At 42.7% G+C, this 24,951-nt stretch overlaps 1 protein-coding gene across 12 annotated transcripts in view; it reads right to left on the bottom strand.

Moving 5' to 3' along the window:
- dip2a (disco-interacting protein 2 homolog A) overlaps nucleotides 1-24,951 on the bottom strand; it is an 83,429-nt gene that overhangs the window by 32,871 nt on the left and 25,607 nt on the right. For 11 of the 12 annotated variants that reach the window (XM_034203993.1, XM_034203992.1, XM_034203982.1 and 8 more), the window contains exons 2-4: nucleotides 5,733-5,804; nucleotides 302-421; nucleotides 92-211 (exon numbers count right to left, since the gene is read on the bottom strand). In XM_034203993.1, coding sequence (XP_034059884.1) covers nucleotides 92-211; nucleotides 302-421; nucleotides 5,733-5,804 — 312 coding nt within the window. Of the gene's footprint in view, nucleotides 1-91; nucleotides 212-301; nucleotides 422-5,732; nucleotides 5,805-10,852; nucleotides 11,076-24,951 lie in introns of those variants that run through there. The other variant, XM_034203990.1, reaches the window with a different exon arrangement.

Raw genomic sequence — 24,951 nt, 5'->3', positions numbered from 1 at the left:
CCCAGTGTGAGCATTAGCCTAGGCTGTGTGTGAACAGGAAACACCTTGCCTTTGGGGAACAACAGAGGGTTTACAGGAACCGAGGTCTCACCTGGCGGGGTGCATGCCTCAACAGAAGACTGAACTAACACAGATCGTCTCTTGGAGGGCATTGGCATCTTCCTCTCCTTGTACTTTGCCAAAGCTGCTTGGACGGCTTCTGTGTGCAAATCTAAAAGAACACATACATTCAGTTAAGCCACGGCATAAAAGAGGAGCGCCAGGCATTCAAAATGGTCAGTCAGTATGGAAACATGTTTACCGGATCTGAAGCGTTCATCCCGGGTGTTGGCCGCCCGGGACTTGTGGTGTTTGGAACCTGACAAAACAGCTTGGGAAGAGGCCTGGATCCTGTTGTCAATTTGCAGAGAAGGATCTACACCTGTGGAGGGAGAGGAGAGTTTATTACAGGACAACATCTAAAGTTATACCTTCTTCTAATGCTGACCAGCAGAAAAACCACTATCATTCATTCGAGCTAGACACTCTGAATGTGCCTTGGACGTAGAGCACCATTCTGCATATTGCTTGACTAGATCAAGTATCCACAAGCTTAATGGTAATCCCTTCTTAGGCTGCTTTCTTCAAATACAGTAGCTTGGAGTTGAGAAAGTCTTCACTTAAATTAATCCAGCCTCTCTTAAAGCTTTCCAACTGCCTTAAAGCTGTCCAAGGAAAACATTTGCCATTTACACAGGCGTAACAGAAAGGAGGTGATTAAGCACCATGAATGTCAAACAGACAACATCTTCTAACTAGAGCGTTCTAAAATTATCAAACCCTCAAAGATGTCAAACCGCTCTGCTCAGCGTGACACAGGCTGTGATTCATCTTCTGCTTACGCAACTCTCATTTGAGTCTTATTAGGTAACTAGTGGTTAACATCAGAGGGGAAACCGTCTGGAGGAAGGTCGTGCCAAGGGCTCTATTTGTAGTCTTCTTCTATTGGTTCACTTCTTCTTCCTCTCATGTATTTGAAGAAGGAAGGAAGTATCCATATTTCTAATAAATCAAAGTATGACAGAACAAGATTAATCTTATTTTACGGAACATCACAAGTTTGATCCAGATTAACTTTATATCCAATTAATTCAGCGACTATTAAAAGGTCACCTATTATGCAAAAAAGTTTTTCATGTAATTTATACATAAACATGTGTCCCCTCTGTATTAAGAGACTCTGAACGTTTCAGGAATAAAGACCCCCTCTATTTTTGTCCTGATCGAATTTATATAAAAACCTGTCTGAAAATGAGCTGATCCGATTTTGGCCACTTTACGATGTCATAACGATTTTTTGGCTTGTGTAACCATTAGCCAATCACAAACCAAGGTAACCCCCCCTCCCCTCCCCCCACCTTATCACCTGCACCTCCTCCTAGAGCACCATTGTGTTCTTTGTAACCAAATATCTCTCAGAGGGGCGTGGGGAGTGGCTCCTTATTTTCATCTAAAGTAACAGACAGAGAATCAGCACTTTTGAAACAGGGCTGAAACAGAGGGGATTATGGGATGCTACAATGATCTGTTTGGTGTTTGGAGCCAAACACAGAGACATGTTTTGTATATAACTGAGAACTATAATATATTGATGAAAAAGAGTATAATACGGGACATTTAATGTATGTTATGCATAATAAAATGTCTCCATGCACACATACAGTAAATAGGCAATATGACCATTCTGACTAAAGAAATGCAGCTCCCAGAAGGTGTTTGTATTTCCAGATAGAGTAATGAAAGGCCTTTGCAGTTATTCTAGGCAGAGATGAGGGACAACTTTACACACAATGGAACAGGAAGCATTCAAAGGAACAGCATCTGTACTATAACTCTGCAAGACATCCGACAGCTTTATATAGTATATTTTCCCGACAGTGGGACAATGAGGAGAATAAACTTTGAAAGGATGCTTCTGTAGTACTGTAGCTCGACAAACAATACCGACTAGTGCCGGGGGATTGTGCAGTTTATGATTGAAGTCTCATGTCTTTTACGTAAACACTGCATGTTTCATACTGTACTTGCAGATATGTCAAAGCAGCAGAACATCATATAAAGAAATACATTACATGTTTTGTGAGAAGAGTACTAAAACCCCTGTGGAAGGGACAAGCACTAACCCAATACATCATAAACTCAAGTTCATGCTAAAGAGTTTTTTTTAATCCAGTTATTCCAATGAAACCCGCTAACTGGATTCTAAAATATGGACATTAACCACTGCAAATCTTCAGGCAAACACAGCAAACTGAGCACAACCAAGCCAGCAATCAAAGCTGCCTATCAGTGGCAAGGGGATTGACAGTTTTTGTAAATACATACAAAAAATGATAAAAGGGTTGATTTATTGTTAAAAGACGTTCTAAATGTTATCCGACTGAAATGAATACAGATCTTGTTAAACTAACAGTAAGTTGATTATGTTCAAATGAAAACAATCGACATCCTTTGTGGAGGCTGGCTGGAGTTAAACTCAAGTGCCATTGGGGAATAACATAAATCTATACGTTTTGGGCAAAATGAACAGCTTTGAAGTTGCTGTGATATTGCAAACGCTGTTAATCAAATGGCAGAGTGGCTGCCTTTGCATGTATACCAATTGGAAAACAGCCTTTTGAGGACAGCGTTATCACACATTTAGCGTGTTAGATCCACACCGATCTGACTGCCCGGTCACACACCCGGCCAGCCTGCCACCCATCAGCTCGCCCGGCTTTTCAGCGGCAGCTTAGAGGGGATCAGTGAGCTCCACACTGTCAGCAACTCTCAGACAGCAGCAGCACACACAGGGAAAATGCTGCAAAACATTTACACATGCATCAACTAAACTATTCAATAACAAAAGTTTGAAATATGACAACAGCTTTATTAAAGCCTGGAGGTCATTTGAGGACACATAATGCCACACGCACGCACACGCACGCACGCACACAGACACACATACACACACACACCATGTATACATCACTTCAGGGGACATTACATTGACTTACATGCATTTCCTGGAGACTTATCCTAACCTTAACCATAACCAACACATGCCTAACCCTTAACCTAACCAAGTCTTCACCCTAAAATGAATGATTCCCCTCATGGGGACCTCCATTTTGTCCACATAAGGGAGGCGAGTCCCCACACGTGACTGTGTAAACAGATTTAGGTCCCCACAAGTATAGTAATGCTAGGACACACACACACACACACACACACACACACACACACACACACACACACACCACACACACACACACACACACACACACACACACACACACACACACACACACACACCACACACACACACACACACACACACACACACACACACACACACACTACACACACACACACACACACACACACCACACACACACACACACACACACACACACACACACACACACACATCACACACACACACACACACACACACACACACACACACACACACCACACACACACACACACACACACACACACACACACACACACACACACACACACACACACACACACACACACACACACACACACACACACACACACACACACACACACACACACACACACACACACACACACACACACACAATTCCCTAAGCATGGATGGACACATTCATATATGCTGGTCCCTGATATTGCTCTGACAGCCCAGTCACACTCCAGCCTTTCAGAGGAAACGGGTCTATAAAAACAAGCCAAGACACCAGACCCGGTTGCTGGGAAGAACACACGTTAGAGACATGCCGCTCTAAGCCAATCAGAGGCGTGCTCCGTCACAGCACATGTTGTTATTGGTCCAGAGCGAACCCTGATGAGTTTTTTGCACTCGTCTGATGCCAACAATTACCGGTGTGACAGTGTGCCGTGCCTTACTTCCTAGATGGCAAATATGCCTGGCTAATGAGCTGTACACAGTTGTCAATTTACATCACAGACATAAATAATTGATTGAAATTACACATGCTTCATATTAATGAATGGGTTGGTTTCAATGCCGACCTGGGACTCATCAAAGTCGTAAGATTTAACTTCGATGTCTTAAAACCATCACTCCAGTCATGTCAACACACCTGTATTCTCACTGCGGAGGTGCAGAAATTCCTCCACAGAGCTACATTTTAATGCTTATAAACTTACATTCATACGCAACTTTTCCTAAATGGTTGATTTTCCTGTATGTTTGACACCTAAAGCAATTATGTACCTTCAAAGCTCACAGTGAAGCCCACACACTAAAAATATAGACAAAGAAAATTCATCAGCTCTCATAAATCTTAATAATCTGGCTGTGCATCTATGCTTTATTGCACTTGGCACATGTAGTCCTGTGACAACAGTGAAATATAAGGCAGTAAATCAGCTTGTGGAATTTAGCATGGTGCTCAGTCCATTGGTGTTCTATTTCAACACTTTAGCTGGTAAACCCTAACCCACTGATTCACCGTGCTGGATGGATGTGTCATCAAGTCCCAAAACATTCATTCATCCTGCTGGAAGAATATCACTCCCTCCAAAAGCCCATCCATTTCTGCCCTATATCTATCAACTCTAGGCGTTAGCATCCAGCCAGAGTGGATCTTAAAATAAACAACACAAAGGAAACACGTGAATCCACTTTAACAAGGGAGCAAGAGAAAGACAGAAAATGAAGTACATAGTTCCACAAAGTTTAATAACAGACCTGCTAACTCCAGTGGAAAGCCTCGAGCGAGCGACCCACAACAGACTGTGGTTTCCACTGAGGCCTGGTGTTCTGATAGCAGGCCAAACCAAAGACTGCCATTGACCAAAGGACAAAGAAGCATGAAGCTCATTCACCGCAAACCACCTCGACCTTAAAGTCTGACCGAGGCACCTTGGACTGACTGCTTGACTTGGGATAAAAATACACTGAATTGAAATATAAATGTATGCCCCCTCAGACTCAAAAGCCATGGACAGATAATAAGTAGTGACATCAACCTGGGAAACTTTACACCTCCTGTTTGCCAAATGTAATACCTCACTTTTCAAACACCCATAGCCTAACACAGGATGGCAGGCACAGATACACATGAGCTGACGATTAAATAAAGAAAACATTCCTCTAAATAATTAGAGCTAAGCTTTAGTGTTATGAAAGCAGCACACAAACACACTCAAAATGTAAATGAGACCAAATGTATCATTACAGCAGAGACGTCGAATATTTACAAATCCATTACAGTAGGTCTTCCTAGCTTCGGATGATTAGCATCTATTTTCATTTGGCCCCGACCTACACTATGATATATGCTTGCTGCGGGGCGATGGCATTGATAACAGACCCGAGGAATCAAGGACACAACAGCAGACACAGCTTATCTAACCAGCTGAATAAAGTATAGATGTGTCAAAAGCCTTCACAGTATCCTTTCTCAAAACGTTATGACCATGTAATGTTCCATCTGGTACCTCTCATACAAAAAATACTTTATTTTCTCAAGTTAAAAGAAAATGCAACTTCTGAATCAGTGTTCTTTACTGTTTTGGGATTGTATTTATTTTACTAAATGATGCTGTGAATGAAACTGCTCCTATATTTGTATACTTGTTCTCATCGTGTACTGTATGCTCTTGCAAGGACAGTATGCTAACTGCTGTGCTAAAAGGCAGCCAGAGGCAAGATGAAAACCTGTCAGTAAATGTCCTGCAGGCCGGTGTCTTACCTTGTATCTGTGGGATGTACGGGGCCAGCAGCTTGCCTCTTTTCTTCTCATAGCCCTTCTGAGTGATGTCCCCTGTACAGACAGAGACAGAGAAATACAAAGGAACAGATAGACAGGGAGAGAAGAGGAGGGGAAGAGAGATGAGTCATTAGCTCAGCCATGCCCTGGTGGGGTGTGTGTGTGTGTGTGTGTGTGTGTGTGTGTGTGTGTGTGTGTGTGTGTGTGTGTGTGTGTGTGTGTGTGTGTGTGTGTGTGTGTGTGTGTGTGTGTGTGTGTGTGTGTGTGTGTGTGTGTGTGTGTGTGCAAGTGCCAGGCTGGTTGCACTGGCACCACGGGGCACCAGAGGAGGGCTATGGTAGCAGATGACCAGCCCTCACCCACTGGAAACTATCTTTCTCTCAAACTCAGGAAGTGACATTGTGATTGTTAGATTAGTTAGTGTTCAAATGTCCCCTTTAAATGCTTGTATGATAACATCGACAAGGCAAGAGGCATTTAAAATATAATTTGTCTGGTGCGCCTGGAACATTTTCCCTCACAGTGAAAAAAAGGCTTCTGCTGATGTCAGCATGAACTGAATCACACTCAGTTGTCTCCCCACACATAATTAAAAGGCAGTCTGTTAAATAAGAGCTAGCTGCATGTTATTTTAATAGCCCTATTGGAAAGGAACTTCAATGTACAAGCTTCTCCCAGCCTGGAATCTAACTAGAGTAAATGAAGTAAGGGAGAAATGAGGGCACATAGAGACAGAGAGATAGGGTGAAGGTATTAAGTAAAATAAAGCTCTGCAGATTGCAGCAATAGGTTATATACTGTAGCTTAAAGTGCTAATTGTCTATAGGCTTGGCACGGTGTGGTGTAGAGCTAGCAAGGAGCTATTACTTAATGTGGGTTGTTAGGATTGTGATGAAAGATTGACCATGGTTATCCTAAAGTAACAAAGACATGGACAGGAAGAAACAGACACAAATCCAAACCCCAGCGCTGCCTTAGTGCTTGTATTGTTGCCAATTTAAAATGACCAAATGTTATATCCATATTATCCGTATTGACAGATGATGACTATAAAATGTATCCAAAATGGTGAAGTATGAAAAAGTTGGATTTTTCCGTCTCTAATCGTGCGATATCCTCCCCAACTCCACAGATTATGCAATTATTTGTGTTGCTTTTATTCAACAACACAAATATATTTTCAAAAATGTGTAACATCTGAACTCATCACCACTAAATGACAGTGTCAACAAACTGTCAAAATGTGTTGAAACAAATCCACGGGCCGCACGGATCATGTTAAAGAGACAGAAAAGATGGTCACTAACTGAGTGTTTTGGCTGATTTGGGGATGTGAGATGTCACTGTTTGTGCACATCAGACAAAGCCAAGCTGAGGCTTATGGGATGGAGGCTCGCTCTTTGGCAGACAAAATACATATTGATTCACTTAGAGAGGGCTGACTGACAGCACCTCTAACACACAACTATGAGAATGTACATAAACTATGCTCTCATATGTGACCTTTCTCAAACAAGCTCCATCACCCCTAAAGATGGATGGAGAAAAAAGGAAGGGTCTTGAGGAAAATATGCCAGTCAAACCGAGGAGCTGGAAGGAGTGTCAAAGTCAAACAGCCACTTGACTTGACATGTGCTTTGTTTTGGCAGGAAGCCAGAAATGCTCACAAAAGTCAACTCAAGATCTCACTGGTCAGATTTTCTACAGGATGTTAACACTGGACGCCAATGAACAGGGATCAGTGTGTGCTTTATATTAATCTCTATAGGCTCTCAGTGAGGGTCATAAGAGTGGAGGTTAAGTGAAAGGTTCAATAGGGCTATGTGGATAGGGTTAGGGTTACACATTGATTTAAACCCTCACTCATTTACTTTACTTGCCCTTTATTGACATATTTAACCTATATTAATTCATAAAAGTCCCCTTTCATACAGCACATGCTATTGTCCTAGATCTTTCATTTAGTTATCTCCCTCAATTAATAATTGTTACCAACATTTCTCAGACTAAATATTCTTCAGTTATCTTTGATCTCTCTTGAACACAACAGTGTGTTAGTGTGAGGGCAGGTTGTGTTGGCGCTGCCCGCTGGTCCTGAGTCACCAGGAACAGCTGAATGCCTGCACTGTTAAATGTCCAGTAGAGATGGAGGCTAGCAACAATACAGTGCTGTCCACAGGCCGCGCTGACCCCCCGACACTGACTCTTTCTGGTGATAAGTGTCTCGGCCTGTATGTGTGTACATCAGTATGTCTGCGTGCATGCCAGCATGTCTGTGTGTGCGCACCACAGCAGCCAACCAGTATGACAACCACACAATAGAGGGCTATTCTCCGCGGCGGCACCAAATTCTGGTCAGCGGTCTCTGTGGCCGAGCGGCCCCCTTGCACACACTGATCCATCAAGTTATGTCGTAGTGAAGCTAATCTTTTCATCTGGGAACAAACAGCTTCGTCATTAAATATGGAGGAATGGACTCAAGCATTCAACAGTAAACAATGACCCTCGTTTTAAAAAACTAAAAGTCTGAGGCGCCGTAGCATCAGGATATTTACTGTGCGGGTGCATATGATTGAGTGTGTTTAACAATATGCCTGCACGTATATTTGTGTGTGTTTTTACGTATTCACAGAAGGATGCTCCATTCCCCTTCTCCGATTGAGCTACCACGAGATAGAAATGGGAGGATCCAAAGGTCAATATGTGGCCTGCCGCCTGGGGAATAACAGAGGGGGGGGGGGGAAGGCAGTGGGATGCAGAGAAGAGAGTGATGGAGCAACGGATGGGGGGAAGCTTAGCGTGACGTCAAATTGCACAATCGCAAGCTGTAGTTTACAGAATATTTACAGCTGAGTGGGAAACACTTCATTCGACCCCCTCCACCCTCCTGCGCTGACTAAAGGCTTTACCATGTAATTGAGCTGTAAAGAAAAAAGGGAAAGGGTGTCTCCAAGCAAGCACCTGGGGGGGGGGGAGAGGGCGGTGGGATCCAGTAAATAAAACGAGATGGAATGTGTCAAAAGAGGGAGATGAACCAAAGCACACGAGGGAGGGGGGAGGAGGCTTTTCTCATGTCATGATGGTGAGAGAATATCTCAAGGGGCAGAACTAAACCCACTTCATCCAAACCCACCTCCTTTGTGGCTTTTATCCCTCCACTCTAACCTCTGTACCTTCCTCTCACCCTGGAGGGCTCACTCTCCATGCATACTAAGCATTCTACTCATCTTTTGACCCCTTTGTTGAAATACCTGCAGCAGTTCTTGCAGAGGAAAACGAAAAGCCAATGAGCCATGAGTCATTTCGTTCCATCCATTCTAAGTGGCAAGAGTTTGTTTTCCAGAGACTATCTTTTTCTGACACATCTTTTAAATCGTGTTACCAACATTCCTCTCACCCTGCACACAATCCCATTTGGAAAAAGAGACGGTCAATCTTGTGACAGTCAGAACAGTGACAGCACGAGCGCCCGCTGCCCTCTGCTGTGTCATATTGACTATAATTGACTGATGGCTATTGAGTGGAGCTGAGGCCCATTAGAGAATTACTTTGCATGTGCCTGGACGAAGCTCTTATACGTACTGAAACACAGCACATTCCTCTACAAGCCAGCACAAACACATCAGGGATAGATAATGGAGCTCTGAATGAAGAGGGTGAGATTGGCTTTACTTAAGACTCACCTTAATGAGGCTGCTGAAAAATGAATTCGTAGCAGGAAAAGGTTTAGACATCTCTCCTTTTAGATGCAGAAAGTCAGACATGTACTGTGTATGTCAACTATTGCTCTCCTTAAGTGTGTCAGTGTGTGTGTGTTTGCGGACCCTCTCACATTAAGCAACACTAAAGCTTGATGACACTCTAACTTCTTCTAAGGATCATACCTATAAACAGCACGGCTTCAAATTCTTATACTAAGATAGGTCTCACAAATGTAATTTCTACATGAACAAGGTTGTCATTATATTTACTTATATATATCATATCATTATAAAACACTTTGTTTTCATTATTGTTCAGTCTTTCCAAAAGAACATCAGAAAATAGTACAAAATGCCAGTCCTTGGTAATCTCCGAACCCAAAATTAAAACAATTAGAAGAAAGGGACAACAATACATTTGGACCATTATTGTTCTAAAAAAATACTTAGACAGCGAATTAATTGATAAAGTAGTTGCTGGTTGATTTTCTGATGATTGTTCTGGCTCTAAATGGAATGATGTCAGGTTCAATTTTAAAAAATGATCACAGAATCTGAGACGAGAAATCCCTTTCTGAATGTAAATATAAATATAATCATATTGAGAAATGCTGTGCTCACATAATGCAACACTAATTTCATTCATAACATTAACTGCTATTCAATAGTCCAAAATGTGTTTTGATCTTCGAATAAATAACATCCAGCCTTTGCCTTCCGCTCTTCCTAAGTGACAGCCAGCCAGCCAGAGAGGAACCCCCCCCCCCCCCTAACCCTTAATGTCAGCTCCTGTGCCAAGCTGACCCTCAAAGTGCCAACACTACTGCCAAACCAGCAACCACGCCGTCTGCCCTTCAGCCACAAACCACGGCTAAATATTTAGACAGGGGAGCATTTGCTCTCCAGTCGCGTGTGCTGCTTGCCTGCAACAAAAGCAGATGTAGCCAGCTGTCATTTAGCATTAGCTCTCTGACATACAAAGCCCAGCGTTACCCTAGACAGCCGCTGAAATCTCATATTTTCCACTGCATATTTGAAGAGAACAGTTTGTATGAGGATCAGAGAGGAACTATTTCAGGTGTGCATTGACATACTTGACCATAACTTCTCTGACTTTCCCTGCCAATAGGAAATGGGCAAATAGTGGTGTTACTAGTTTCTTTGCTGTTACTGTGTGAACTTTATACTGGGAAAAAAGGAGCATAAATATGAATGAGAGACGGATAAGATAGATGGAGAAAGAACAGATCCCACAGTACGGATATAACCACATGTTTGGCTTTTTTTGTTTGTCTATAAGACAAAAAACAAGCAGCGGGAAAAAAGTAAAAGTACAGTACAAGACCTCATAAGACCCCTATTAAATAGTTTCAAGACACACAGACAGGCAGTATAACTCACATAGAGAAGCCAGGGGAGCAAGCAGGTCAGCAGTGAGGAGTCTTCAGCAGAGAGAGAGATGCACAGACGGATTGAATGAGAAGAATAAAAACAAGAAGAAGCGAGCAGCTTCAATACAGGCTGTTAGGTCATCGGAGGCTAACAGCTAACATGCTAACAGCTAACAGGTAAACTGTAAGAAGTCCTGCTGTCATAAGTCAGGACCTTCAGCATCCTTCGTTTCCTCTCATAGTGAGAGCAGGAGAATGAACGAACCCCATCTCCCACATTTTCCTTACCATCACTCCCCTCCCTCTCTCAAACCCGGCGCTCCCGACTACCCCCCCCTCTCTTCAATCGACTGCCCCCGACACCCCCCCCCCTTCTCTCGCTCTCTGTCTTTCTCACTCTTTCCATCCGTCTCTCCTCCCAGCGGTCTCCACACAAAGCCAAACTAGGCTGCTGGATTAGGGTGTCAAAGCAGACCCCTACCATCCCACATACCAATCACACACACACACACACACACACACACACACACACACACACACACACACACACACACACACACACACACACACACACACACACACACACACACACACACACAACACACACACACACACACACACACACACACACACACACACACACACACACACACACACACACACACACGCACACACACACACACACACACACACACACACACACACACACACACACACACACACACACACACACACACACACACACACACACACACACACACACACACACACACACACACCACACACACACACACACACACACACACACACCACACACACACACACACACACACACACACACACACACACACACACACACACACACACACACACACACACACACCACACACACACCACACACACACACAGTACAATAATTATAGAAGAGGCTTGGTTAGCCTGTAACACGTTTATACAGGTCAAGTTGCAGCGCAAACGCTGTTACACTGTAAAGCAGAAGCTTTTCATTGATTCAGGCAACCACAGCATTACATGTAATGCATACTACAACATGGCAAACACCACAACTGAAAAATAGAGAAGCAGACATAACTTCCAACATGTACTGCAATATGTACTTCAAAACTGCATTGTGAAGCCTTTTGATGTTGAGCAAAAACCTGCCCTGTGTTTTAAACTGGTTGGAGATGAGAGTACTACAGAAGACCCAGCAGGCTTATCACCCAAGTGTCTGGGTGTTTGCATCTATTTCATTTTAGAAATTAGAGACCTATTTGCCCTTTGGCAGCTAATTTCAATGAATAGCTGCATATAATTAGGTTTAATTATTTCCTGCTGGAATACACAGTAATGGACCTGCACAAAGACTCCAGCTAACGCCCACACACAATGGATCATCTACTCTGTTTCTAAAGAGTGAGATGAACTACATGTCACCTTGGACTACAGGGTCAGTCACCTTCTGAATCTTGGCTTAAACCCAAATGTTAAAATGTAAATGGCCTGAATAAACTCAATGGGGGGAAAAAAGGGATAACCCCTTCACAATGAAATGAAGTCCAATAATACGTCCACAATACGATGTTGAACATTTAGTTAAAGCTGAAACAATATGCCGGGTTTATTGAGCAGTTTAGAAAATGATAATCGTTTAATCATTGGGTCTATAAAATGTAATATAAGAGTAAAAAATGTCCATCCCAAGTCTTATTTGTCAATCCCAAATCAAGAGATATTCAGTCTATTAATTAGGATATAACAAACCAGAAAACAGAATTGTTGTAATGCTAATATATATATATATATATATATATATGTATATATATATTAGTGATCATTATTATTGAATAATTATAATGGGCATTTTTCTCTATTTTCTTTTATAGACAAAACTATTAAATCCGGAAAATTATCAGCAGATTACGCAATAATGACATTAATGGTTGCATTGCTAGAGATTATATTTTATTAAACTTTTTTAAATGTTTACTCATAGGTTGCTTCAGTAGACATGTACCGTGGCGTATACACTTAATGTTGCCCTATATCAGAGGCTGTAGTTTGGTCTTGCACTGGTACGTGCTGTATATTGCAGTTGTCAAGATTTTTCTCCAATTTCTGTAAATGAACGAAACAATCTATTACATTTCATCTCATGGCATAAGTTTCTCACACAGTAGTCCTGGACCATTTCCAGACACACTGACTGTAGCTCCCAGCTGAGCACAGCAGTACACTAACTTTACAGAAAGCCACAAGATGTCATGCAACCTCAAGGCTAAGACAAATATGTGACTAGAGATGTATTCTTTTGTACAGCTCCAGTCATTCTGACACATCTACTGGAAGGTTAAAGACAGTCAGGGACGAGAGGAAAAGGGATAAGTGTTGCAGAAAAGAGGGCTTGATTGAAGATGACAAGGAGCTTGACACTGAGAGCCAGCTGGAGAAATGAAACGGGAGGGCCGACTGGAAGGGGCATTAGGAGAAATTAGACAGAAGGGGGGACGAGGAAAGAAAGGAGAGGAGGAAAAGGACGATAAGGAAAAAAGGAGGATATGATTAAAAGGTAATGACTTCCTCTCCCCTTTCACTCTTCACACGCACACACACACACACACACACACACTCAGATATCTCCAATCCTAAAGCACATGGGCGTCTCTCAGTCTCCATCCATTTATCAACTGCTCCAATCACACTGTCGTATCGCTTTTAATTAAGTACTGCCAACGACTTAGGAGACTGAATAAACCCCCCATTACCACTTTGCTAATACATAACCCCTCATCGCATATGCACACACACACAGACACACACAGCCCAAAACACTCCCCTATCCCCCAGGCTGTGTATGACTGGTGAGCAGACAGACAGCGTGAATAATAAGACGTAGGATGCAGCGCTGCCTCACTCGGGGGGCCCTACAGCTGTGCACTGATTTGGGGAGCAGACGAGAGGGGGCCGTAATTAACATTCACAAATATACACTGATGCTGTAGCACTAACTTGAAGAGAAAACACACACAAATGTGCAATTTCACCGGCTCTCATAAAGGGACAGATGCAGAAGAATTCAAGAGTGAATACTAAAGCAGACCAAGGATCAGGATATTGCACACATGGACACACATTAACATAGAAACCTCACGCATTGTAGTCATTAGTTGTGTCAAATGAGTATGGCATGCAATAATGGAAGAAAATGCTTCTTTCAGCCTCTCAAATATGGAGATTTCGTGCTTTTTTGTGTTTCAAATTATATTTAAATGCATAAAGTTGTGCTGCCAAAGTTGCTTGGATGGACAGTGTGTGTGCGTGTGCGTGTGCGTGTGCGTGTGTGTGCGTGTGCGTGTGTGTGCGTGTGCGTGTGTGTGTGTGTGTGTGTGTGTGAGAGAGAGAGAGATTGAGACCTGGCTGTAGTCCAAACTGAGCGATGTGCTTCATGATGTGTGAACATGCACCTACGTACACAACACGGACGCCATGCAGTGTCAGGATCTGTCCTATCAAACATCATACACTGTTTCTATACATAAGGCTCAATGAAATCACCTTGGCCAATGATAAAGAACAAAGCAAGTGTACGAAACAATATGGCGGTTATACCATTGACCTCATCAGATCTACAGCATCCTTTCAGTGAGTGCGATTCCTTTTTCACATTCATATTTGTTTCACTATTCAAACCAGCCTGAGAGAACTGCATTATATAAAACTGGGTATGTCAGAATGCCTCATTGTGTGAATCCTTTCATGTCGCCTCTGTGAGTGTCTCTGCAGAGAATATGTGTGATTGGTGGAGCAAGACCTCTGTGTGACAGGCGTGACCAGTGTGGGAGCCTCGCAGTAAAGACTCTGCCACGAAACACAGGAATCTGTTTACAGCCAACAAGCACAGCGCGCCTCCAGCTACTGTAATGGACCAACTCATGTATTTGACATGTTTAGTTTCTGAGTGCCAGCCTAACTGTACTCCCTGTTGGCTCATCAGCCCTGCTGCCGGTGACAACCTGAACCTTTCTCTTGAGCTGCAGAAAAAAACATGTGTGCTGCTGTCATTTGGCCCTGACGGTGTAGTTACAGAGTAAGCAGAGCTGCAGTGATCAGCACAAAAAGTAAGTATGGTGCCTGACTGGCTGCTAATGAACAGCTTATTCCAAGACAGGAGCTCCATTCAACTTGTCCTCATTCAATAAACTGCTTCTCGGGTGCTTCTTCTCACCTCACTGGGAAATAACCATGTTTTTCAATGTGAGCTATTTCAAAAAGTAAGAGAAATCCAGTCAAACAAAGTCAAATTCAATTTCGCTAATGCCCTCCATTCAGGCAGTACAGCTATACTCTCTAACTCAACAATCTAATTTGTCGCACTTCAAAAAGGAGTCTGAAGCACAGAATGACCTACCCTGATCCAACCCTAACCCTAGCCCTTGTCCAGATGCTATTAAATGTGCTCAGCCAAACATGCTGCATGCAGTCCGACTGTTTTACATTCCTCAGGGGAGCTGTTAAATAACCCAGGCAAGAAACTCATGTTTTCACAGACTCTGATTAATCTAGCGATTAAAACTACACTTGTTTGCTAAACGTCTGTCGAGACGAATTAGTCCTTCATATAAAACCATACGATCTATGTTTAACAAAATAACATAAGCCTGCTATAATAGTATGGCTTCCACCTACTTGGCGTCCAGCACTTCCAGCATCTTCCTCAGTGAAGAGGAACCCTGCGTCCCGGTGTTTGAGATACGAGTGGGATGGTGTCCCATACGAAGCTCCAAGCTCTGTGCACTTCTCTGTACGCTTTCACAGGATGTTGAGAGATTTATTGTCCCCTTCTTTGCCTGGTTATTACCATATGAATGACCATGTTTTCACCGGCCTGACACAGGCTTAGCCATTAAGCTCCTTGCATAAACACACACACAAAAACATCTATGTGTGATAGCGGGGTGGGAGAGGGCTGGGTGTCTTTGCATGGACACACAGAACAGCGTCTACACATGGGCACCGTGGCAATTCAATTAAAGCGTGCCCCCATAGATACAGTGGGCGGTGTTGGAGATGCAGGCTATTGCCCCCAACTGTGTGTTTATGTATCCATAACTATATGTCAGCGGACAGGGCTAACTAACTCTGCTCCAAGTCGAACAAGCCATTCGGCAAAGTCTTTGTTCCTCGCCTGTGATTCATGACCGAGTTCTGGAGGAGTGCCCAGCGTCAGTGTGTGATTACATGAAAGCGTGTGTCTGTCTTCCCCCTTTTCAACATACCGTAGGCACATTATTTCTTGTCAACGCTGCTAATGTGAAAATGTGTGCTTCCAAATATACACACAGCTCTTTAAATAAAGCAAAACATGGCTATCCAGGTGAGAGAGGATCAACAGAGAACAAGCAGGTGGACACACACTGTAGGACCAATGTGCTCAAACACATCTATGGCGCAAATGAAGTCTAGAATGCATGTTTGGGTAAGAGTTATTCTCCTTGTCGAATTATAAAATGTAATGGAGATGTTTTTATAAAGTTTTTATTAAGCACATTGAGGGCCGTGAGTTGCTCCGAAAGATCCGAGAACTGTAAGAGCTATAAATATTGATGATTAAAAATCAAATGAGCTCTGTCATTATTTTCTTATAGCCCTTTAAAATGTTAGAGAATTGTGAATGATATCACAATTTCCCTGAGGTCTTCAAGTTGATATTTTCCAATAGCTTGCGTTGTAAAAACCTCCAATGCATTGAATTAAAAAAACAGAAAGAAAAGCAAAAAATCTAATTTTAAAAGCTGGAATCGGCAACTGTTTGGCATTCTTGTTTTAAAAAAAGACTTAAATGATTAATCAACTTATCATTTGAGAACTATTGCAGTTCCAAGGTTTTTACTCAGTGATATGGATTACTGGATAACAGCATTTCCTCTCGACTGCATTTTTTATTACACAGACATTTCTCTCATCAAATCTCATGCAGCTCTGGATAGGATGACCACAAGCCTCACCTCCTACCAAACACCATCTGTTCCTCTTCCCATCTCCCCTCCTCTCTGCATCACAAACCCACCCTGCCAATAATATATAGTCAAGTCACGTGCAAGTAACCATGGTTTTCTACAACTACATACATAGTGGTATCGTTTTTGATTCAAACCAAAACATCAACCATCAAAATAATTTCTTTTTTTCATACAAACCATTATGACCGAGAACTTTATAAAAAATCTGCGCCTACACAGGTCTTTCTGCAGTGTAACATATGTAAAGCTTCCTAATTAACACATCAAAAAAATCATTGTTCAATTATTTTCTCTTCTTAAATGTCTTCCTGGTCCATCTTCCACCATCGTATCATGGTATCCTTGAGAACCAAGTTACAAAACCCTTCAAAACTTATCACTAGTACACATGGTCCATATGCAGAGATGTCCGTGTGTAAGTGAGCATTCACACGTGCTTACACACTTTCTGGCTCATGTATGCATGTGATTGCTCATCAATAATTCAGCTCACTTTCTCCGCCAAACAACCGACTGAACTGTGCTCTCTCAAGCAATTAAGTGGAGCAGTGATAGCGCTCTCAAGGCCACTACATTTTAACACAACAGCTCAACACTGCCCCAGCTCGTTAACAACACCAGTGCTGGCTGGCACACAGGAGAAGAAGAAACATGGCGGTACATACACAGTTTTGTATTTTGTAACCATTCCACATTGTGGTACTTTACATACATAATTATTCAGACATGTATTATCATTTTATATGAAATGGACCACCTTTGTGTGTGTGTGTGTGTGTGTGTCTGTGTCTGTGTCTGTGTCTGTGTCTGTGTCTGTGTGTGTGTGTGTGTGTGTGTGTGTGTGTGTGTGAGAGAGGGAGAGTCTCATCTAGAATCCACCCCCTCACCACACACACATTTATAGAGTAGTTATCATGCAGTCATAAAAACACTGAAACACTTACACTCAAAGACACACACAGAGTATATATGCCACACATGTACATCAATGGCAAACACACATTTAAACTCAGAAATAAAAAACGTATACTGACTCACAATTACACACACCCACAACCAAACACACACACGGTAAGCAGAACATTAAAGAGGGAGGAGGAACCGTGAGGAGACAGACAGTCCAGCTGGAGCACATGTGCAGAGCTCCTGTTCTAATGAGTTTTATTACTCAGTGGCACATAAACCACAACTGCTAACACGCACGCGCACACACACACACACACACACACACACACACAACACAAATATGTTCAACATAATCACAGAATATTGCATCCTCAACAGACACGGTTCAGTTTGCTGTGATAAATGGATACACTCACAAACACGATAACAGTGGAAAAAGCGCTTCCATCTGACAGATTGACCATGTTAACGATAGCATCTCATCTAACCCCCCATCAGAGTGCACACAGTCAGTGAATTAATGGTGGGCTTTTGTTTCATCTGTCCAACAGAGGGGGCTAGAGCGGTGCAGTCTGTAGACACCATCACTGCTGACTGCTTTTCCCTTCATATCATCATGCCCTATCTCCTTATTATACTTGAACTGAACACACCATGCTAAAGATGAATTAAGTGTATACGTTTGTCTTTACATGTCTTTAATTTGTCATCCTGAACTTATAAACTCTGCCAAGTGTTTTAGTATGTCCAGTCCCTTGCCTACATTTAATAATGACTTGAGTATGTGTGTGCACTCTCATGGATAACATCCCATAACACCCTAATCTAACTTTTAACAGCTTAATTCCACTATGGCCTGGAGCAGCTCAGTGTGAGTCATACCATCTGAGCGCCTGCAGCCTGCACACAGAGCCTGTCCGATACTGTCATATATGGATTGTGTGTGTGTGTGTGTGTGTGTGTGTGTGTGTGTGTGTGTGTATGTGTGTGTGTGTGTGTGTGTGTGTGGGGGGGGCATGAGAAGTGGCAGCACTTAGCCTGTGCTCATCCATCACACTGTTTGTGTGTGTGTGTGTTTTCTAATGAGTGTGCTCTTGATGAGACTGAGCTCTGTGATCAGCTCTCTTCTACAAAGGCCAAGCGATAAAAAAGCAATCACTCCACCTCAGCAGCACGAGCAACAAGTGATTCCTGCTCAAAATATCATATAGTATGCACCATCTTTTCATATGGACTTTTCTTTTCCCCAGTGTGTTTACACCGTGAACGCTCTTTTATTTGAAAAGATATAATCTATCTATAATCTATATCTTCTGTATCTGGGTGATCTGCTGCAGGCAGAGAGAAGACCGTTTTGTTAAGACTCTGCACGCTATTTGTTACTGTGATAATAGAAACCATTAAGATACACTTTTAAGCGGTCAGGATTTGTTATTAAAGTTAGAGCAAGAACAGTTCATGAGAAAGAAGAATCAAAATGACAAATCATAAGATCTGCACTAAAAACATATTGTTTGTTCTTTTAACCAGGGCTTGTATATTTAAAATATTATTAGTGTGTATTAGTTGTTGTTTTGTTATCATCCACCTAACAAACTGACACATTTGATAATAAGCAAAGGTGTTCAATGATTTATAATAATGTAAAGCATTGGGAACATGAATATGATGTTATTGAAATGATGCATTGTTCATTTGGATCACTGATTTAACATCTGAATGTATTTCTGTTGTGAAAGTGACAGAACTGTATGAGCACAGCATTGATTGTCCCAAACAATGCGATACATCTTTGAACACAGGAGCAGCTGCTGGTCTCAAAGGAAGTCGAGCACTTCCCTCCAAATGAGCCATGTCCTTTATGCACAACGAGAGTGCTGAGAATGCAGATGTTGGCCATTGCAGGGAGATCGAGGTGGGTGAGAGGGGGGGGGGGAGGGAGCTGAGTGACACATGTCTGCTTTTTACTGTACCAAAGAGAGAGAAGCATGCCAGCCACTGACCTACCCTCAAAGAGATTTACAATGCTAATGTTGGAGCACACTCCCTGGACAACCAGACATTTACCTCCAACACCGACTGAACAGAGACAAGAGCGTAGTGCTGTGTGTATCTGTTGTGGTACATTTTCAGGTGTGGGAATTGCAATTTTGGAGTGTCTTTTTGGTCATGAAGCATTATCTCGGCTGGCTGAATGGTCTTAAAGGGGCGCTATTATGCTAAGTTTCAAGTTTGTGCCTCTGATGTGACATGTTTACATGCTTTAATGTTCAAAAGTGCTTTATTTCTCTCACACTGCCTGTGCTGCAGCACCTTTTTTCACCCTTTGTCTGAAACCATAGCCCAGTCTGTTCTGATTGGTTAGCTGGCCAGCTCTGTTGAGTATGGTCAACCGCTTAGAGATGTCCCGCCCGTTAGCCTATGGCGTACATTGTGTTGGAGCGCTTGCTAATAGAAGCATGATTGTTATGTAGTGATGTCACTATGTGCAGGTAAGTAAACATAACACTACACTCAAACCTATACACAGTACAGGAAAGGGAAAACCCCAAAAAGCATAATAGGGCCTTAACAGAGTGAAGGGTGCAGCCCTGCCACTGGTGAGTCATCAACAACTCAACAAACTAAACACAACTAGACAAAAAGAACTAACTTCAAAGTATCAGTATGTGACTACAAAGAGTCTACAAGCGGCTCTCTGTTCTAGGCTTTACAGTAAAGCAGTTCAGAAGAGCACATTGTGAGCTGTGCTGACATCAAAACTGTCCCTTGTTCCACTCGTTTGAAGCATGACAGTCGCAGGAAATGTGATAATCGTGGAATGTTATTTAAAGAACCCATAGTTAAGCCTGCAATACAATCCCAAGTGAAGGGAGATAAGTGGTACAGAGTGCATCGGCTACTTAAATACATGTCATACAGTATATATTCTGTGCTTTGATAAGTGGCTTTATGGCGTTTCCTGGAAAATAGGAAGCTTAAAATAGTTGTGAAGATGGAAAAATAAATGTTGGTTATTCCAGATTACAGCCTCGTTCCCCGACAGAGCTCTTTCATCCTCACGCGGCCTAACAATGCCTCGTATACATTTTACCACAATTGTGCATTCCGCCAAGAATGACATAATGCCTTATATGGGCCACTACTTTTTCCACACTCTCAGCGCCAGATAAGGTGCAGAGTGTTTCCACGCTGCTCTGGATCCCCCCCCCCTGAGGGTACCTGGCCTTGGAATCAAACCCGCCTGCCCGCACGCCTGGGCAAAGAGGGGGAGACAAGCTTTTGATGTCTCTGGGCTGGTGGGGTCCACTCGGGGAAGGGTGAGAAAAAACGAAGGGGAAGCAGCAGGAAGGGGAAGAGGTGCTGGAGATGAAGGACGACAGAGAGAAAAGGGGAAAGATATGGATTGAACAATAGAAAGAAGAGAGAATACAAATAAAGGAAGAGAGCGAGTGTATGTAGACAGACAGGAAAAAGAGGAGGGGGCGTTTAAGCTTTGAAGCTACGGGCCGAACAAAGACCTGCCTCCCCAGAGTCACACCGGGGGGGGCTCCAATCGTAAAGAGAGGATGGCTGGAGGAGAGGAAAGGTGATGAATCATGATGGGCTGGATAAGCTCAAGTGGACCTCTCTCTGTCTATTTTTTACATTTTGTTTACGACATAAAACCTGAACAACTCTTTTATGTCTTCACTTGCTTGACTTTCTGCATGAAGAATACTTTGGCTGTTTCTTTTTACAGACCTTGGCAGCATGTGGGTCTGATTCCGCTAGCAGCTGTGATTTAAAGCAAGGCTTTCAGCATCTGCAGCGCTAGTCCAGAGCACCCTGCTGGCCAAGATTGCCCGTCCCAATTTAAAGGTCACCATGGTGACAGCAGCAGTGCTGACACGGGGGTTGAATGTACTAAAACGATTCTTTGTTGGATATTTACCCAGAAAATAAAACCAAATTAACAGAAATTAGACCGGAAAGAGATACAGATTGTCCTTTTCATGTTGGACTCAACATGACTCCATAACAAACAATATGTGCCTGAATGGAAGGGAAACTAGCCAGAAAAGCTCGATACATCTGACAATAGGAGAAATAAGATGAGCCTTTTGGAAAAGGACACGAAGAGAAAATAAACAGACACACAGGTCGAGCCCTGACAGATAGTAGGATGGAAAATGACTAGCATGAGTGGGGGGGAGCATGGAAAGAAAGAGCACTTTATAGGATGGGGAGAGCACTTTATCTTTCCTTCACACTCCTTACAGTTGCCAGTCACTTCCTGCTCCATTGTGTGTAGGATGCTGGCTGTACGTACAGGAAGTGGTCTCTTTGTTTCCTCTCTCCTTCCTGTTGGTGTCGAGCCGACTGAAGAGAGGAATGTGTGTGTGGATCGGGGAGGGAGGGAGGGACAACACACGCTGTGTTTGTGTGTAACCAGGAAGGAGCTCCTCGTGGAGACCTTTGCACTCGGAAACACACACACACACACACACACACACACACACACACACACACACACACACACACACTCAACAGTAGTGTTCTTCAAACATAAAGAAAGCGTGACACCAACAAATAGGAGGCTTGTTCAGTAGACGCACAGATGGGGTGTTACCAGATACCTCATATACAGACACGTGCTAAACATTAAAGCTCGTCTGATTGGACACCTGATCCTTGCCGATTCATTCGATCAGTTTCATGACTCATCAGGGAATGGAATCAATCATCAGCGGCAGGCTCTCAGCTACAACATATGTCACGTCAGCCAACTCTATTTACCACTCTTTATTGATTCACGCCTACACAATAGCCTCTGGAAAAGTGGAGCTCCTCTTGGCATGAGATGTCCCATCCATCCTGCTCTCGATCTACCCTGCATGGCTGACGGCCAACAACAGAGGGGATATATCATGGCACTCCATAAACAAAGATTAAAAAGCCAAGTATGTGGCCCCAAATCCTTCAGAAACAACATCATGTGTTTCAAGAGAAAAACGTACTTCTCATAGCTCAATAAAATGTCACAGAAGCGCCTCATTAGTTTCACATGTTCTACTTATATCACATTTAGAGGATGATTTAAATGAAAAACACTTAACTTTACTAAGAGTCTGGAATCTACTGTGGATTTTAAAGAATCTGATTGATTTCAGTGCAATTTCACACTTTTGCACTCCATTTACACTTTTTTTTTCATTCTTCATCTACACACATTTTTTACACACACAAGGCTATGAATGGTTATCTGTAAATCTGTCAGTAATCAGCACATTTGTTTTACCGTATTTACCCTACATTATTATAGTTGGGCTAGATGTTGTATTTTGAAACATTCTTCTCTTCCCTGCAATGCCCCACTTTCATTTGAATGTATGTGCTGCACTCAAAAGCAGTGCCCCTTACAAAGCTGTAAACTGTTTAAATTTAGATTTTACAAGCCAAGTTGCATACATTTTATGACAAATATGTACAGTCACGTTTGAATGACAGTAAATACAGCACAGAGAGCTGCCACGAACAGCCAGAGAAACTAGTTTTACTGGACAGGCAGGTCTGAGGAGGAAGAAAGGGAGAGATGAGGGAAGCGAGGGAGAGGAGCGTGAGAGCAACTGTCGGAAATATTGATTTAAAGAGAGCAGAGTAACGACAGCCCGGCATCGTCCAATCAGACCCTGGTTTCACACGGCTGACAGAGCGAGGCAAGAGTGTGTGTTTGTTTGAATTGTAAATTCTCAGAGGGAAGAAATAAAGAAGAAAGTAAAGTGAAAAGAGCAGTGAGAGGGAACGTGGCTGTTGTGTTGTGCTGTCAGATGTCACTGTGAGTGTCAGGATCCCTCACTTGTACATCAGAAATGAGATTAATGGAGGATACAGAGGGAGAAGCAAGAAGTTGTTTTTTTAATACTTTTGTTTTGAGTTTAAAGTCAAGAACGATGAAAAAATGCCTTTTTAACCCTTTTAGGTCCATCCCAGGTCATATTCTGGACCCATTTAACAATATAAGTAAAACAAATACATTATATTTTTCTAATTTTAATATCAAAACTCTAAATCTTTCCTTCCTGCAAATAATAACATGCTTATTATATCATCACATCAACTTCTGGTGACAAAGGAGTGGGATCCCCGCCCACTTTTAGGGGGTCCAATCAAATGCCTAGGATTGGATTTAAATCCTTCATGTAACTGTACAGCGTTAGAAAGTCTGTTCAACTGGAACTATGTCACATTATAGAAGCTTCCTTTTACTGTGACAAGGAATCGCAAAACACACAGAACAGTGACCCTCGATAAAATACAGCTATAGAGCCAACAAAATAAAAAAGATAACAATTAAGCTGTGCTGCTAATGTCATGGTATGTCATAATTTGGAATGCAAATGTAAACCTGTGTAAATGTATTGTAGCCTTGTCTTATATCATCATATGTTTTTCCGTTTAGTTGTGAGGTATTTTTGTCTTTTTCACACAAATGTAAGTCAAATCAATGTCACGTTTAAATCACATGAGTCTCTTCCAACTCTACCGATGCCAGAAGGGGTAATAACAGTTAAGCTGACCTCTACCCATCAGTCCTTGTGTCCATCTCTAACCCAAAACCTGAGGGTGTGAGACAGCTACAGTGTTGTCCTCCCTCAAAGCAAATAGTTCAAGAACAGAACAGAATAAATGAACAAACACTTATCCAGAGGCGAGATGACCCTGTGTCACCTTATGTTTATCCGTCTAAACATGTGTGTGCCTGCATTGTGACCTGAGGCCCCCATCGACATGATGAGGATCCGTAGATTAGACACAGAGGAGACAGCTGGGCCCTTGACTCCTGGCCGTCTCAGCCGTTCACGGAGGTTTAATGGAGTGTGATAATAACGGAAACTAATCTGAGGGGGTGACGGGAGGTCAAGAGACCCTGGTTGACTCTGGGTCAATGCGGGAAGAGAAGAAAAGGAGAGAGCATGTGTGTGTGTGACCTGAAAAACATCGGAGACAATAGCACACCAGGAGATGGAATTGATCTGTAACTGAATCAGATCAATGTATCCTGCAGCAGCACACACACTAGGGACTTTTGTTTTTAAAAAGGTGATCAAGATAAGAAGAGGGATAAGGGGGATAAGGGGGACAGAGCTGTAACCCAAGAGAGACATTGGTAGTTGTACAGTATCTTTCTGCTCTTTGATGA

Source organism: Gymnodraco acuticeps, unplaced genomic scaffold, assembly GCF_902827175.1.
Source record: "Gymnodraco acuticeps unplaced genomic scaffold, fGymAcu1.1, whole genome shotgun sequence".
NCBI classification, from domain to species: Eukaryota; Metazoa; Chordata; class Actinopteri; order Perciformes; family Bathydraconidae; genus Gymnodraco; species Gymnodraco acuticeps.
The sequence above is the reverse complement of the archived record's forward strand: the minus strand, read 5'-3'. Positions and strand labels throughout refer to the sequence as shown.